Source organism: Equus asinus, chromosome 10 (assembly GCF_041296235.1).
Source record: "Equus asinus isolate D_3611 breed Donkey chromosome 10, EquAss-T2T_v2, whole genome shotgun sequence".
NCBI classification, from domain to species: domain Eukaryota; kingdom Metazoa; phylum Chordata; class Mammalia; order Perissodactyla; family Equidae; genus Equus; species Equus asinus.
In genome coordinates, this window is record NC_091799.1 from 14,311,039 (window position 1) to 14,329,018 (window position 17,980).

At 41.6% G+C, this 17,980-nt stretch overlaps 1 protein-coding gene across 7 annotated transcripts in view; it reads left to right on the top strand.

Moving 5' to 3' along the window:
* The window catches only part of TTF1 (transcription termination factor 1), a 33,578-nt gene that overhangs the window by 3,636 nt on the left and 11,962 nt on the right, over positions 1–17,980 (top strand). For 2 of the 7 annotated variants that reach the window (XR_011506188.1, XR_011506189.1), the window contains exons 2-7: positions 673–1,700; positions 3,039–3,265; positions 4,618–4,803; positions 5,763–5,841; positions 8,840–8,970; positions 10,855–11,082. Coding sequence is in view for 4 of the 7 variants with exons in the window: in XM_014863405.3 (XP_014718891.2) it covers positions 691–1,700; positions 3,039–3,265; positions 4,618–4,803; positions 5,763–5,841; positions 8,840–8,970; positions 10,855–11,089 (1,868 nt within the window). In the remaining 3 variants the exon portion in view is untranslated. Of the gene's footprint in view, positions 1–672; positions 1,701–3,038; positions 3,266–4,617; positions 4,804–5,762; positions 5,842–8,839; positions 8,971–10,854; positions 11,090–17,980 lie in introns of all 7 variants that reach the window. The other 5 variants (XM_014863405.3, XM_070518462.1, XM_014863406.3 and 2 more) reach the window with 3 other exon arrangements.

Consider the following 17,980-nt stretch of genomic DNA (forward strand, 5'->3'; position numbering starts at 1 on the left):
TCTTGTATTGATTTTATTTATTGAAAAAATAAAAGATTACAGATATAATCTATACTTGTCCCTAATCTCTGAATTTGCCAATTATAATCCCCATGCCTGCATTCATAGTTTTACTACGTATGTATCCATTCAGAAAAGATACATGAAGTTATTTTGTGTGTTTTAAAATTAATATACATGGTATCATGATGTGTATATCCTTTTAACTAGGGAAAGCCTTCTTGAAGAAGTGACATCCAAGCCAAGCTCTGAATGATGAAAGGAGGCAGGGATGGGGGGAGGCATTAGAGAGCATTCCGGAGAGAGGGAATCATATACTGTAAGACCTTGAGCCAAGGGAAGGTTTGTGGCATGTTTGGGGCACCAAAAACAAGGCCTGTGTGGGTGGAGCACAGAGTTGGGAAGGAGAGGTAAAAGATGAAGCAGTGAGGGGAACAAGGGCTTGCTCGTACAGGCACTGCTGTTCTCTGTTAATTATTTTTTGTACATCATAAAGGCAGTGGGACCAGACAGAGTGAGTTGGTGTGAGCCGCCTGTGCATTTAGAATAATATAAAATTTATAATCGTGACTCCAGGCTTGTCATTTGTCATACAATTTCATTTTTCTGTGATTTTTTTCTCCTGAGGCTAATGTTTAAAATGCTTTGCAAAAATAAGTCATTGTTGTCAAGTTTCCCTATAGGAATAAAATGGAAGGAGAATCAAGCGGATTGGAAATCCACAGTCCAGTTTTTGATAAGAAAAAGAAAAAGTATTCTGTATATAAGGAAAGACATCGGAGGCGTTCCCATGAAAGTTTCAGAGACTCCCCGCTGGCGAATGAACAGCCTCACGTACCTAAGAGTGAAAAAAGGAGAAAGGATTCCTGGCATCTCGTTTCTTCTTTGGAAAAATCGGAAATCTGTGATGAGACTGAAAAGGCTACTTCTATACCCAAGAAGAAAAAAAAGAGAAGAGATCATGCTTTAGGGATAGGTGAAGAAAAAGATGTTGTGTGTGTCCTAGTGGATAAAAAAAAAATCAAGAGCACGCCAGAAAACTTTAGAAGAGATGTCGATGTCATCTACGTTGATGTGAGCGAGAAACAAAAGTCTAGCAAAGAGCCTGAAGCAGATGAACCGCTTTCAGTTACTAAGTCACGTAAAAATGAGTCAGAAGAACTGCACAATGAAGTTAGGGAAAAAAAGAACAAAAAACGTCGGAGGAAAGTTGAATCTTGTGACGCCCTAGAGGAAAGCTTATGTGCGAGCATCGCCCCACCCCAATCGGAATCACACGAGCAGGAATCCCTGCCTTCTGCAGACCTAGAAGGTGAAATCACACAACTACCAGCATCTGCTGGTAAAAAGAAGTCTAAGAAAAAAAAGAGAAAAATTTCAGATGACCAGGAATTTGAGGTATTGGCTGTGCCCGAGAGTCCTGAGAACACGTGCTCTGAGGCATTGCCGCTGGTCGGTGAGGTTGAGACTGCAGAAGGCAGGGAGAAGGCCCACAAGGTGAAGAAAAAGTCCAAGAAGAGGAAGCGAAGGTCGTCTGTTGACAGTGCCGTCGCATCTGGTGGTGATCTTTCCGTGCTCACTGCGGGCTTTGAGGACACACCCTTTGATTTACCGGAAGGTAATGGTACCTTGATGGAAGAAAGTGCGAGCCCCAGGCCACAAGAGGAGAAAACAGAGGCCTGTTCCGGAGAGGTGCACAGGTAACGTGGGAATGCTGTGCCTTCACAGGGTGGGCGTCTTTTATAGGAATTCTGCCCGTGACCTCTTTATTCAGCACGAACACGGTAAATGGCAGAAATCATAAAGAGACCATCAAATGTACAGATCAGTGTACACATTCAACCGAGTGAACTTGGCAGGTAGCTTCCTTTCTTCGTGTATGAAATAGGCGGTTAGATTAGATTTTCACTAAGAATTCTTCCAGCTCTGAAATCCTGTGAATAAGTTTAGAAGGCATTTTAAGACCCCCCCAGTTACTTTTGTTTGTCTCTATGCATATAGACAGAAGAAGGGATTAGATAACTTAGAATGTTACAGAGCAGGAAAAAAACTTTTATTAGGGTTCTCACTAATAAAAGAAATGTAGATATCATTATTTATATAATTATCATTTAAATATACTGTCTGGTGAATAAATGCAAGAATTTTTTTTAACCACTTTATCTCAGTTCCTGGGACTTGGGACAGATTTTCTCCCCATTTTCGCTCAGTGACTTTCTCACATTTGTTAAGATGTCCTGGCTTTAAATAGTTTCACGTGATGTTAAGTGGGAGTGGGCCCCGCTTGAGGCGGAATTGATAATGGTTGTGGGCCCACTCATGTCATCGCTGGGCCATCGTATCAAGGACATTTTCAGAACACTGAAAGTGAGGCAAGAATGTTCTGGGACTGTGGTTCTTAATTTGTATTAGATGGGCCCTCTGAAAGCTGTTGACCCTTTGCTTAAACAAATGCACACAATTTTGTTTTCAGTTTCCTGTCCGAGTGGGTAGCTGATACAATTGAACGTACTAAGAGGAGATTTGGACATCTGGCAGAGAGTTTGGGCGTGAATTAGCAGTCGATACATGGAAAACTAAGCCAAGGGAAAAAATGTGGCCATTATTAACAGCAGCAAAGCAACTGTAACCATGTAAACCCTGAATTGATTTAACTAATTAGCAATCATCATTGTAAACTTAACTCATTGGAAGGGTCAGGGAGTGGTGTCTTGAGTGTCACTGCAGGTAAAAGAAGGCTTAGCTTATTAGGAAGTCAATGTCTAAAGCAAAAACATTGAGACATGGTAATATGAGAAGTAATACGTGGTGGACAGAGGGCTTAGGGTGGTGCGTTTACCTTCTCGGCAGCCTCTGGGGGATGTGCAAATTAGCGAAGTTACATGAAAGAGTTCAGATTTCACAGACTGGATCAACTCCAAGATCTCTTCTAGCTTTAATGCTGTCGTAGCCTAAGTGACAGTCATTTTAAGAAAAGAATTTAAAAGCCATCAGGGCAGGCGATATATTAACGTTAACAGTCCAGTTTTCCCCCTTAGGTTAGAACCTACAAGTGAACAAGAAAGCAATTTGGAATCGGCTAAAGATTCTGAGACAAAGTATTTATCTGAAGATTCGAGAGATTCTGTTGATTCTGATGTGGATTTGGATTCTGCCGTGAAGCAGCTCCAAGAGTTCATTCCTGACATCAGGGAGCGGGCGGCCACCACAATCAAGCGCCTGTATCGGGATGACTTGGGACGGTTTAAAGAATTTAAAGCACAGGGTAAGTTTGCGGAACTTCAATATTTGTTGGACTTTTTTATGCTTATAACTAAGCCCTGAGTTTCTTTTGTGAAACATTCGGATTTATAGGTTCACAAGAAGAATTCTTTCAGCTTTATCTCCTTCTAGAATTGTTGTCTGAGCTGTAAAATTAGCAAAATGAAAGGCACTGGTTTTCCTCCTCTTTGCCCAGCTTCTGGGAGGAGACGAGGAAGAATGGGGCTGAAAGACCCGGATAATCCACAGACTAGCAGACCACTCCTGGAGAAGACAAAGAGGAGGTTAATTGGCTGCGACACTAGGAAGGATACAGAAGTAAAATAAAATTAAAATGCTCATATTAACATCATCAACTTCGATGAGGTGTAATGTCTTTCCCCAAGATGTTAATTTGAGGGCATGCTGGTTGTAGTGGGCATGGTTTCCTGCAAGACACAACTTGGTCTCCTCCTTCATTTCACTGTGTTACAAGAACCTCCCAGAAAGCTTATTGGGTTTAAGAATGAACTATAGATCTAAAGCTGTATACTGCAAATGAGCAATGTTTATCAAGTGTCTGCTGTGTGAGGCCCAGTACCAGCAGTCATTGAAAAAAGTACAAAGAGGGGCCTTAGCCATATGGAATTCATCATGTTGAAGAGAGTAGTTTTTAAAAATAGACAAATTAAGTGAGAAAAACACAATTTATAGAGCCATATCTGTAGAATGATCCCATTTTATTTGTGTATTCTATGTTGAAATTTTCATGAGTATGTATTTTATGAGATATTTTTAAAATAAACCTAAGGATAGAAAAATATACTGTAAAATGCAATCACTACTGCATTTCAATAATGAAACTTGAGTGCTTTGAGTTACGAAGACAAATAGAGTGTAAAGAGCAATGAGATTGTCACTCCTCTCCCTAATATATCTGCATAGAGAATATACATAAGTATTCGCATTCATGCCCACCAATTCACAGACTGCCTTAGAGGGAGTAGAGGAGAGTAAAAGGGAGACGTCTTTTAAACTTTTATTTCAATACTGTTTGAATTTTTAATGAATATATATTACTTTTTAATATAAAAAATAACTATTTTAAAAAGAGATTGATGAATCAGGAAAAGTCAGTTTGCAGTGGGATGACGAGGGAAGACCTGGGGAGAAGAGCGTGGCCTGAGCTGACCTCTGAAGGAAAGCCGAGTTCCACGGTGGGGACTGGGAGAGCGAGTGCCGGCTGCACGGGCCAGGGCCGCTCCCCGCAGGGAGGAGCCGCCAGGCCGCTGTACTGTAATTGCTGACGCCCATGGGCTAAGTCTGCTTTTCTTCATTATTGACAGTACGTACTTTTTCTCCCCACCCAAATCCTAGGTGTCGCTATTAAATTTGGCAAGTTTTCTGTAAAGGAAAATAAGCAGTTAGAGAAAAACGTGCAAGAGTTTCTATCCCTGACAGGAATTGAGAATGCAGACAAGCTTCTGTACACAGACAGATACCCAGAGGAGAAATCCATGATCACCGATTTAAAAAGAAAATACTCATTTAGATTGCACATTGGTAAGTTTGCAACTGTTCACTCTTTGATCCTCCACAGCCTTCCAACCTTAAACGGATGAGCCATGGTAAGAATTCAGCAGAGCGCCTGGCCCATTCCGTGCGTGCGATGCATGGTAACTGCTGCTATGGTTAACAGTATTTTGTTGCCAGCCTGTACCTTTGGGGGTTTGGAATGTGTTCATGTCTCCTAAGTATAGTGCTTTTACAGATTTTATAAAAAATTAAATAATCAACTTCTAGCTTTCCTACTTGGTGATAATTGCAGTTTTGGTTTCTCTTCCTGTTCTTTGTTACATAGGTTTTGCATATATTGCATAAAGCACATGCTTCTATGCACCAGGCTCTCCTGAGTTAAGAGTAGCCGTTATGTGCTTCGTGGCTGGCACCCTCCTCCTGGAGGTGACGCTTGGAAAGTTGGAAGGTCATGAAACAATATAGGATTGGAAGGGGAAAAAAAATCTCTTTTAAACTTAAAGAGGATAATTTCTTAGGCGTTCTCTGGAATGCACAAAGGAAAACAGAATTGTGAGCCCTGTTGAGGGATTGTTTTATCTTTAGAGGGGGAAAGCTAGAAAAGCTTATTTGTTTGGAAAGTTTTTTTGATTATCTTATGGAAAACTGTTGGCATGTGTCCCCCGCCTTAGCATCCCTTCCTCTTAAATCAAATTATGTTGAAATTACTTTGCCTTATAAGAGTCTTTTCCACGAATTCAGTAGGCTAGAAGCTGGAGCCTCTACATACTGAGCATGTAGTTTTCAGAGACCTCCAAGGAAACTGGTGATTTTGTACATCTGCACCTCAAGACAGCTTTCTGCAGGACTTCTGAAATCCCAGCCTTTACACAGGGTCTGGGGTAGTTAGTGTTGTTAAAGGGGCTGCTCTGGGTCCTGTTATGGTTGTGACTGCATTTCATGCCATGCTCTGCATGGCCCTCTGACTGCCTTTCTTCTGACTTCAGGTAAGGGCATTGCCCGGCCCTGGAAACTCGTATACTATCGAGCAAAGAAGATGTTCGATGTCAATAATTACAAAGGCAGGTAAGAGGGGCTGGCCCCATGGTGTAGTGATTAAGTTCACATGCTCCACTTCGGCAGCCTGGGTTTGTGGGTTTGGATCCTGGGCATGGACCTACACCACTCATCAGCCATGCTGTGGCAATGACCCACAAACAAAATAGAGGAAGATTGGCGCAGATGTTAGCTCAGAGCTAATCTTCCTCAAGCAAAAAAAAGAGGAAGACTGGCAACAGATGTTAGCTGAGGACGAATCTTCCTCAGCAAAAAAATAAAAATTTAAAAAAACACAAAGGCAGGTAAGAAAAAAGTCTTAGCACCTTGAGACAGAACATTTCTCTTGTCTTTACTGATGCTATGGATCCAAATGTCGACAAGAACAGATTAAAACTGAAAATGTCATGAAGATTTTTGTGTGTGCAACCAGAGTGTGTATTTGCTGTCAAGTGTGTGTCTTCAGGGCCCATTTCAATTTCCGCCTCTTTTGTAAGCCTTTTGAGATCTTCGCCATTCGGGGTCCTCAGCTTTTTCTTTATGCTTTCATTTTCGCGCTCAGCATGCTCCGCTTCTCTACGTTGCTTGTGAAGTTTTCTCTGCTGTCTGCTGACTTGTAAGCTCCTGGTGAACCCAGACGTTCCTTCTCAATGTGGTGTTCCCTTTAGCACTTGCCCCGTTCTTTGGGTTTTCAGTACATTTTTGAAGAGGGAGGTACTCACTAGCATGAGGTCATTTAAGTGTGATTCGGTGGTGTCAGTGCAGAGTGTTTCATGTGGAGATGGGCATTCTCTTCTCCCTTTTTTCCTAATAAAATACCCAATTATAGTTGGTTTCCAACATTCTGAATAAAACAAACGTAGGTGAAATGTAGGTGTTGGCTGTGGGTGAGCGCTCTGCTCAAGGACAAACGGATAAGCAAGGAAGCGTCAGCTCCTGCCTCTGAGGCCCACGCAGCCTCCAGTGGCCCAGCCACTTGGCCTCGTTCTGGGCAGCAGACCGTGAATCGAGCAGAGCCGTTTGAGTTCTACTGAGCTACAGGTTCTAAACCAGGACAGACACGTCATCTGAGCTTCAGGCGTTGATAGGACCTTGGTGTTCTGTTTTGTTTTGTTTTGTAGTTTTTACTGATGTGAATAAACCTTAGGTTGAGGCAAGGTCCCCCAGGCAGACTGAAACCTGCCCCGCCCTCTTTCCCAAGCCCCAACGGTGGACAAGTGTGGACAGAACCTTTAAGGAAATTCACTGAGGGTGACATTTTAAATGGGACTTAGCAGAATTCTTTTGGTAAATTAATGGTGGCAGCTGAGGTAATGTGTTTTTCTACCTGTGATATAAATGTGGGAATGAAGGTTTTAGAGTACTACTAAAAGTCTGTCGTTCTAATGAAGTTCATTATTTTGTACCATATTATTTGTGTTGTGACCATTCACCCTGAGAATATTTGTCCAGTTTAAGGAATTCTTAACTGAAAAAAACCATGGAAAGTCAAAAATCAAGGAATTTCAAGGCTTGAAAGGGCAGTACACCTGTTTCCCTGCTTTGTACGCTGTTTCTCTCTGATGTCCTCTTTTCTGTTGCTTCGAGGGTGCCTTTAGGTTTTTTTAATCTCAGAAAGACTCTGATTGCCTTGAGAAGGAAACTACTAGAAAGCTTTATCCTTACTAGTGAGGGATTCCCAGTCTCTATTCACCATAGTCTGCATCTATAGAGAATTTCTGAGACTGTGGGGATCGTGTCATCTGAGGTAGTTCTGGATTGCCTTCAGAAATGGTTAGTATTTGACTAGGGCTGCTTCTGTGTCACGTTAGTAATAACATAAACGCCACTCCGCACGTGTAGGAACTGTAGGATGTTGTGAAGATTGCTTTGTCTTCACTTAAACACGTAAGGTGTTTAATCTCAAAATCCACTTATATTATAGTGCTTTTTCAGTTCTCTTCTTGAATACGTTTGCTTTTATATGGGATTAATGCCCCAAAATTCCTTAAATAGTTACGTTTGTGTTAGGCTATTTGTCACTTTTGATTGAATGTCTGTTGTCTGTCAAGCATTATGGATACCATAGTGTAGCAAACCAACTGTCCCTCCAGGCCTGTGCTGTCCATTGCCATGACCACCAGCCTCATGTGGCTGCTGAGCACTTGAAATGTAGTTCGTCCAAAGCGAGCTGTGGTGTACCAATACACACTGGATTTAGAGGGCCTGGCATGAAGGAAATGTGAAATATCTCATTAATACTTTTAGATACTGATTACATGTTGAAATGATTGCATTTTAAAATATTAGGTTAAATAAAATACATTATTAATTCATTAAAACTCAATGAAATTCATTTTCATGTGACCACTGGAAGGTTTTAAATGACATCAGTGGCTCATATTATCTTTCTGTTGGACAGCGCTGGCCTAGAGGAGGAGACAGATAAACAAGGAACCCCTGAATGTGTACTTGTAACTCGTAACAAGTGCAGTGAGAGAGGCGGAGTGTCCCCAGGAGAGAGCCACAGTGGGTTAGCTAGGCGGGGAAGCCCTCAGTGAAGACGGGCCGGTCAGCCACATCTGAAGAGGGCAGGAGCTGTCTGGGCGGGGTGGAGGAAGGCCGTTTCCATCACAGGTACAGAGGCTCCGCAGGCAAAAAGGCCTCACAGAAGGCTGGTGGGCTGAACCGCACAGGGCACCGGGCTTTGCAGCCACTTTAGGAAGGTTGTATTTTGTTGTGCGTGAAAAGCAAAGCCTCTAAGGGCTTGGATGGGAAATAATGTGATCTGATCATTTGCCCTGGCCTCTGTGTGACTGAGTCAGGCCTCTGGCGGGGACTGTGGTGATTGATCTGTAGGATGACCACAGTTGAGGCGCCGAGACAAAGTGACAGGAGCTGAGGTCATCAGTAGGACTGGAGCTGAACTGGGTTTCCTGAGGGCCCAGCCCGATCAGCTTTTCCCAGGACTCCAGTAGATGGCAATGAGAATACAGCTTTTAATCTTGTAGTTAATTCAGAATTGTAACACGTTTTCCCTTTCTCTTAGGTATAGCAAAGGAGATGCCGAGAAACTAAAGATATACCATTCCCTCCACGGGAACGATTGGAAAAAGATCGGTGAGATGGTGGCTCGGAGCAGCCTCTCCGTTGCGCTCAAGTTCTCCCAGATCAGCAGCGGTAAGCTGTCTCCTGCGCCCGCCTGGGCGAATGGAGAAGCCCGACAGGCCTGCGCCAGCCTGCGACCACCCCGTGCCCAGGCATCTTTGCAGGCCTGTCTTCTGTGACGGCCAACGTTTCTCAAGCCATTCAAGCCATGAATCAGTATTTCATTTCATTTCATTTCTTCATGTGTATTTATGAAGTTGTACAACCTTGATTCCCAAGACTGATTCCTACCACACCTCAGCTCGGTAGCTTTCAGCACGCCTGTAGCTGCCAAGTAGACTGATACCCAAGGAAGCTGGTGGGTAGGAGAGCCTGGGCAGAGGGGGGCCCTTCCCCAAGGTGGCTAGAGAGACCATGGGAGGGATGGATGCCGTTCAGTTCCCTGTTAGATAGGAACTTTTCCCAGAACCAGAGCTGGTGATCTCCTGTCTCTTTTTCTCCTTTTTCATAAAAAGTTTCCTTGGTTATATTCTTTGCATTAAAAAATCCCCAGTTGCTTTAAGATAGTCCTTAGTTGGTGTTACTGTTGGCCTGGGGGCTCACATGCTCCAGATGCGTGGGCAGAGCAATGCAGCAGGCTGGGCAGCCGGGCGTCTGCATGGCCGGTGCATGGCAGGCCCTGGGGTGAGTTGGAGACCGTGCCTTTTGGGCCATCAACTCCAGCCACAGGTGTTGTATGAAGCCCTGATGTGGCCATTTCTTCCACTTTCCAAAAAGTAATGCAAAAATCTGGATTTGTGTGTATGTGTGAGAAATCTAGATATCTTTCTTTTTCTTGAAACTCTCTTGATTTTTAAATATTCATCCAATTTGTCACTGGGGAAAAGTAACAACACTCTGGGCCAAAACAAAGACATGTGTAGGCTGCCAGTTTGACGCCTTTTCCTCAGCCTGCCTGTGAATGTCCAGACAAGGAGGGGTGAACCGTAGATGCTTCTGACACCTTCCTCAATGACTGGCTTCAGCGAGTCTCAGGTGCAGCTGTTCATTTCACACTGGGAACTCTCGGGGAGGGTTGTGTACGTCACAAAGAAGGCGTTTGATTGTTTCCCATTAAATGTTTGGGAATCTCATAGTTTCATGCAGGAGACATTACTCTCAGAAACAGGAAGAACAGCTTTTTTGAAGTTAAAAAACATACATTGCTTTAAGAAAGGGGTTTTCTGGCATTGGTTTGTAAAAAGAATCTATGGGGACCAGCCCAGTGGCACAGTGGTTAAGTTCGCCTGTTCTGCTTCAGCGGCCTAGGGTTCGCAGGTTCAGATCCCAGGTGCGGACATGGCACCGTTCAGCAAGCCATGCTGTGGTAGGCATCCCACATATAAAGTAGAGGAAGATGGGCACAGACATTAGCTCAGGGCCAGTCTTCCTCAGCAAAAAGAGGAGGATTGGCAGCAGATGTTAGCTCAGGGCTAATCTTCCTCAAAAAAATAAAGAATCTATGGCCACTTTAGTAGTTTCATTTTAATTTGCATGTAACTGTTTGATAGTTTTATGTTTGTGTAATTGAGATGCCCATTGTCTTCTAAAAAGTGCCCGATTTATTGTTTTGTTAGGACTTGATTTTTTTAGAGCAGTTTTGGGTTTACAGTGAAATTGAGAGGAAGGTACAGAGATTTCCCATATATCCCCTGCCCACGTACATGCAGAGCCTCCCCCAGTATCAACATCCCCCACCAGAGTGGGACATACATTTGTTAACAATCCGCGAACCTCCATTGACCTGTTCTGATGCCCCAGAGTCCACAGGTTACGTTAGGGTTCACTCTTGGTGTTGTACCTTCTGTGGGTTTGGACAAATGTGTAATGACCTGTCTCCATCATTATCATTTCTTTTTTAACCTTGTGTTTGAAAGCAAATAGATTAGCATCTATAAGACGCTTTTGTGTCTGTAGAAAGAAATCGTGGTGCTTGGAGTAAGACGGAAACCCAGAAACTCATCAAGGCTGTTGAAGAAGTGATTCTAAAGAAGATGTCTCCCCGGGAGTTAAAAGAGGTGGATTCTAGACTCCAAGAAAATCCTGAAAGCTGCCAGTCAATTGTTCGGGAAAAACTCTACAAGGGCATATCCTGGATAGAAGTGGAAGCTAAAGTAGAAACCAGAAACTGGATGCAGTGTAAAAGTAAGTGGTAAGTTTTATGGCATCTTAGATAAATTTCAGCATGCTATTCTCTCTCTCACAGCAGTGTCTATACAGTGGGCAGATTGGTGGTTACTAAGAACACCTGTGTAACTGCCGTGTGGGAAGCCTCACATGTCAGCTGTGATCACCTCCAGTCCGCTGCTGCAGCCACTTCAGTGTCAAAATCTGATTTAAGTTAGCACGGAACTAACCCTGAGTCATCATATGGCTTCCTCATAAAGAAGCTGAACCTTTTTAATACTGAATATTGCCTTCTGCTTTCTTCCTTCTGTCCCTTTCTAAGTCTTCAGTAAAACAAGCTAGTTATCTGTTTGCAGCATTAAAAAAAAAATACAAAGCTAACATCCAGGAGAGAAATCACAAGCGCAGTGAGTGGTAATAGCTCTGTCTTTTGAACTCTGCCCTCTAATTCAGCAGTTCCTCTGTCTTCACCTAAAGCGAGGCCGCCATACTCTTCATCCTAGAAGTTCTTTAGGTGCATCCGTCACACAGGTGTTTCAGTCCTGCTCCTGCTGCGCGTTCTCTGCCTGGCGTCGCTCTTCCCAGCCCCGGAGGGTCTCGGAGCTTCCACCCTGAGAGGGGTGTGCAGCTGCACCGTGACTTCTCGAAGCAGTAGTTCCACGGCTCACAACCCACAGCTCGTGCACGAGGGGAGCACGGTCAGCTGGAGGATCAGATGAGAATAAGTCCAGAGTAGGTGTATTTTATGTTCAAAGCAGACTCCTGGGTTGTACTGTGTGTTGTATACTGTATACTGTTACGGTACTGTAAGGTACATAAACATGTACCTTACAGTTCTGTTGTAGAGTTTATTTTCGTAGAAGACTACACTCAAGGAAATGAACTCCAAAGAACAGATAATGTTTTGGGGGAAAAGTGTATAATAAGGAGGAACCAGAGCCCTTTCTAGCTCTATATTTTAGACTGAAAAAAGGAGGAGAGTGGGTTGTAAGCCTCAGTTGGAGGAGGACATGTCAGTGTGGAAAAGGGGCAATGAAGAAGGTGGTTCTCCTTCGGAGTCAACACAGTGAACATGTGAGACTTCTTTTTTAAAAGACTTCTTTTTTAATTTGAAGAAAAAAGGAGGAAGCTTGAACCCTGAACCTGTATTTACTTCATATAACATTGAAACCACCTCAGGTGATACACTTCAAACCTGTGAGCTTGAGCGGCTATGAATAAGAACATTGGTGTCAATTACTGTGTGTATCACGTGTCTCCCTAATCAAGAATGTGGATCACCAGCGGCTCGTGACCTGTGACTGCTTTCGTTGGAACTTCACTCAGCGCTCTAGTTCAGCCGTTAACTCTGGGCATTAGAGGAGTCGTCAAATCATTTATCACCTTACTAAATTGGTCTTATTTGACATTCCAGCAGCTGGTATGATAAGAGTAATGTCCATCTGCTTTAGAAACAATGAAAAGTAAACTGAGTTTGCATGGTGTCCTTTAGCATCTGCTAATATGCTTATTCTTTTTCCCCCCCTTTTTTAAATGTTTTTCTGGAAATCTTATAGCACACACAAACTTAGAACTTCTTCTATCCGTCATCCAGTTTCAATAACCATCAACTTTCTATCATTTTATTTATCTTTCCCACTTTTTTTTAAACTTTTTATTGAGATTATGATAGTTTACAACCTTGTGAAATTTCAGTTGTACATTATTGTCAGTCACGTTGTAGGTGCACCGCTTCACCCTTTGTGCCGTCCCCCTGCCCACACTTTCCCCTGGTAACCATCAATCAGTTCTCTGTCCACATGTTTAAATTCCTCATATGAGTGGAGTCGTACAGAGTTTGTCTTTCTCTATCTGGCTTATTTCACTTAACATAATACCCTCAAGGTCCATCCATGTTGTTGTGAATGGGACGATTTTATCCTTTTTTATGACTGAGAAGTATTCCATTGTATATATACACCATATCTTCTTTACCCAGTCATCAGTTGATGGGCACTTAGGTTGCTTCCACATCTTGGCTATTGTAAATAATGCTGCGATGAACATAGGGGTGCATGGGACTTTTGGAGTTGCTGATTTCAAGTTCTTTGGATAGATTCCCAGTAGTGGGATGGCTGGGTCATAAGGTATTTCTATTTTTGATTTTTTGAGAAATCTCCATACTGTTTTCCATAGTGGCTGCACCAGTTTGCATTCTCACCAGCACTGTATGAGGGTTCCTTTTTCTCCACAACCTCTCCAACATTTGTCACTTTTTGTTTTGGATATTCTTGCCATTCTAACAGGGGTAAGGTGATATCTTAGTGTAGTTTTGATTTGCATTTCCCTGATGATTAGCGATGATGAGCATCTTTTCATGTGTCTGTTGGCCATCCGTATATCTTCTTTGGAGAAATGTCTGTTCATGTCCCCTGCCCATTTTTTGATCTGGTTGTTTGATTTTTTGTTGTTGAGCTGTGTGTGTTCTTTATATATTATGGAGATTAACCCTTTGTCAGATAAATAACTTGTAAATATTTTTTCCTAACTAGTGGGTTGTTTTTTTGTTTCAATCCTGTTTTCCCTTGCCTTGAAGAAGCTCTTTAGTCTGATAAAGTCCCATTTGTTTATTCTTTCTGTTGTTTCCCTCGTCTGAGGAGTTATGGTGTCCAAAAAGATCCTTTTGATACTGATGTCAGAGAGTGTACTGCCTATATTCTCTTCTAGAAGACTTATTGTTTCAGGTCTAATCTTTTAAGTCTTTAATCCATCTTGAGTTCATTTTTGTGAATGGTGAAAAAGAACGGTCAATTTTCATTCTTTTACATGTGACTTTCCAGTTTTCCCAGCACAATTTGTTGAAGACACTTTCTTTTTTCCATTGTATGCCCTCAGCTCCTTTGCCGAAGATTAGTTGTCCATAGATGTGTGGTTTTATTTCTGGGCTTTCAACTCTGTTCCATTGATCTGTGCACCTGTTTTTGTACCAGTACCATGCTGTTTTGATGACTGTAGCTTTGTAGTATGTTTTGAAGTCAGGGATTGTGATACCTCCAGCTTTGTTCTTCTTTCTCAGGATTGCTTTAGCAATTCGGGGTCTTTTGTTGCCCCATATGAATTTTAGGATTCTTTGTTCAATTTCTGTAAAGAATGTCATTGGGATTCTGATTGGGATAGCATTGAATCTGTAGATTGCTTTAGGTAGTATGGACATTTTAACTATGTTTATTCTTCCAATCCATGTACGTGGAATGTCTTTCCATCTCTTTATGTCATCAATTTCTTTCAGGAAAGTCTTGTAGTTTTCGTTGTATAGGTCTTTCACTTCCTTGGTTAAATTTACCCCAAGGTATTTTATTCTTTTTGTTGCGATTGTGAATGGGATTGAGTTCTTGAGTTCTTTTTCTGTTAGTTCATTGTTAGAGTATAAAATGCTACTGATTTATGTATGTTGATTTTATACCCTGCAACTTTGCTGTAGCTGTTGATTATTTCTAATAGTTTTCCTATGGATTCTTTGGGGTTTTCTATATATAAGACCACGTCGTCTGCAAACAGCGAGAGTTTCACTTCTTCATTGCCTATTTGGATTCCTTTTATTTCTTTTTCCTGCCGAATTGCTCTGGCCAAAACTTCCAGTACTATGTTGAATACGAGTGGTGAGAGTGGGCACCCTTGTCTTGTTCCTGTTCTCAGAGGGATGGCTTTCAGTTTTTGCCCATTGAGTATGATGTTGGCTGTGGGTTTTTCATATATGGCTTTTATTATGTTGAGGTACTTTCCTTCTATACCCATTTTATTGAGAGTTTTTATCATAAATGGATGTTGGATCTTGTCGAATGCTTTCTCTCCATCTATTGAGATGATCATGTGCTTTTTGTTTCTCATTTTGTTAATGTAGTGTATCATGTTGATTGACTTGCAGATGTTGAACCATCCCTGTGTCCCTGGTATAAATCCCACTTCATCATGGTGTATAGCCTTTTTAATGTATTGTTGTATTTGGTTTGCCAAAATTTTGTTGAGGATTTTTGCATCTATGTTCATCAGTGATACTGACCTGTAGTTTTCCTTCTTTGTGTTGTCCTTGTCAGGTTTTGGGATCGCATGATGTTGGCTTCATAGAATGTGCTAGGGTGTGTTCCATCTTCCTCAATTTTCTGGAATACTTTGAGAAGGATAGCTATTAAATCTTCTTTGAATATTTGGTAGAATTCTCCAGAGAAACCATCTGGTCCTGGACTTTTATTTTGGGAGAGGTTTTTGATTACTGTTTCAATTTCTTTACTTGTGATTGGTCTATTCAGATTCTCCATTTCTTCCTGCTTCAGTTTTGGGAGGTTGTAAGAGTCTAAGAATTTATCCGTTTCTTCTAGGTTGTCCAATTTGTTGGCATATAGTTTTTTATAGTATTCTCTTATGATCCTTTGTATTTCTGTGGTATCCATTGTGATTTCTCCTCTCTCGTTTCTAATTTTATTTATTTGAGTCTTCTCTCTTTTTTTCTTAGTGAGTCTGGCTAAGGGTTTGTCAATTTTGTTTATTTTTTTATTTATTTTTTTTAAAGATTTTATTTTTTCCTTTTTCTCCCCAAAGCCCCTCCGGTACATAGTTGTATATTCTTCGTTGTGGGTCCTTCTAGTTGTGGTATGTGGGATGCTGCCTCAGCGTGGTTTGATGAGCTGTGCCATGTCCACGCCCAGGATTCGAACCAACGAAACACTGGGCTGCCTGCAGCAGAGCGCGCGAACTTAACCACTCAACCACGGGGCCAGCCCCAATTTTGTTTATTTTTTCACTGAACCAACTCTTTGTTTCATTGATCCTTTCTACTGTCTTTTTTGTTTCAATATCGTTTATTTCTGCTCTAATTTTTATCGTTTCCTTCCTTCTACTGACTTTGGGCTTTGTTCTTCTTTTTCTAATTCTGTTAGGTGTCATTTGAGATTGCTTGTCTGAGATTTTTCTTGTTTATTGAGGTGGGCCTGTGTTGCCATGAATTTCCCTCTTAGGACCGCTTTTGCTGTGTCCCAGTTGAGTTGGTATGGCGTGTTTTCATTTTCATTTGTCTCCAGATAATATTAGATTTCTTTCTTAATTTCTTCAGTAAGCCATTGTTTGTTCAGTAGCATGTTGTTTAGTCTCCACATTTTTGCCCCTTTCCCAGCTGTATTCTTGTAGGTGATTTCTAGTTTCATAGCATTATGATCAGAAAAGATGCTTGATATTATTTCAACCCTCATGAATTTATTGATGCTTGCTTTGTTTCCCAAGATATGGTCTATGCTTGAGAATGTTCCATGAGCACTTGAGAAGAATGTGTAACCTGCTGTTTTTGGATGGAGTGTTCTATATATATCTATTAAGTCCATCTGGTCTAATTTTTCATTTAATTCTATAATTTCCTTGTTGACTTTCTGTCTGGATGTTCTATCCATTGGTGTTAATGGGGTGTTGAGGTCCCCTACTATTATTGTATTGTTGTTGATATCTCCTTTTAGTTTTGTTAATAGTTGCTTTACAAATTTTGGTGCTCCTGTGTTGGGTGCATATATATTTATAAGTGTTATGTCATCTTGGTGGAGTGTCCCTTTTATCATTGTAAACTGCTCCTCTCTGTCTTTCTTTATCTGTTTTGCTTTGAGGTCTACTTTGTCTGATATAAGTATGGTGACACCTGCTTTCTTATGTTCATTATTAGCTTGGAGCATTGTCTTCCGTCCCTTCACTCTGAGTCTGTGTTTGTCCTTGGGGCTGAGGTGTGTTTCCTGGAGGCAGCATATTGTTGGGTCTTGTTATTTAATCCATCCTGCCACTCTGTGTCTTTTGATCGCAGAGTTCAGTCCATTTACATTTAGAGTGATTATTGAAATGTGGGGGCCTACCGCTGCCATTTTATCACTTGTTTTCTGGTTCTCTCGCATTTCCTTTGTTTCTCGTCCCATGATTTTTGGACTAGTAATTCAGGTAGGTAGATTTCTGTATTGGCTTTCTTCTTATTTGTAATTTATGTCTTTATTCTTGTTATTTGTTTAGTGGTTACCAAGTGGTTTGTATAAAACATCTCATAGATGAGATAGTCCATTTTCTGAGAGCCTCTTAAGACATTCCATCCCTTTCCTCTTCCCCTTCTAGGTTGTTATTGTCAGATTTTTTTTTTCTCTTCCTTCTTGTGTTGTGAGTTTGTGGTTAAAATGACAAGATTATATTTATTCTTGGTGTTTCCCTTCTTTTTATCTTTAATGTTATACTTAACTTTTGCTAACCTGTTCTGATGGAGAGCTGCAGCTTTCTGATCTTGTCTTTCTACTTATCTCCTTTGCTCTGGGTTTTGTAACCCCTTTCCTTTTTTTGATTTTTCAGGTATGAGGGTCTTCCTGAGCATTTCTTGTAGGGGAGGTCTTGTGGCAGTGAACTCCCTTAACTTTTGTTTATCTGGGAAAGTTTTTATTTCTCCATCGTATTTGAAGGATATTTTCACTGGATAGAGTATTCTTGTTTGCAAGTTTTTGTCCTTCAGGGTTTTGAATATATCATTCCACTCTCTTCTAGCCTGTAAGGTATCTGCTGAGAAATCTGCTGACAGCCTTATGGGGGTTCCTTTGTAGGTTATTTTCTTCTGTCTTGCTGCCCTTAGTATGTTCTCTTTGTCATTGACTTTCGCAAGCTTCACTACTATATGCCTTGGGGTTGGTCTTTTTACATTCATAAAGTTTGGAGATCAATTGGGTTCTGTCACATGGAGTTCCACCTCTCTCCCCAGGTTTGGAAAGTTCTCAGCCATTATTTCCTTGAGCAGGCTTTCTGCCCCCTTCTCCTTCTCTTCTCCCTTTGGGATACCTATAATCCTTATGTTGCATTTCCTAATTGAGTCACGTAATTCTCGGAGAGTTTCTTCATTTCTTTTAGTCTTAGTTCTCTCTCCTCCTCTGTCTGC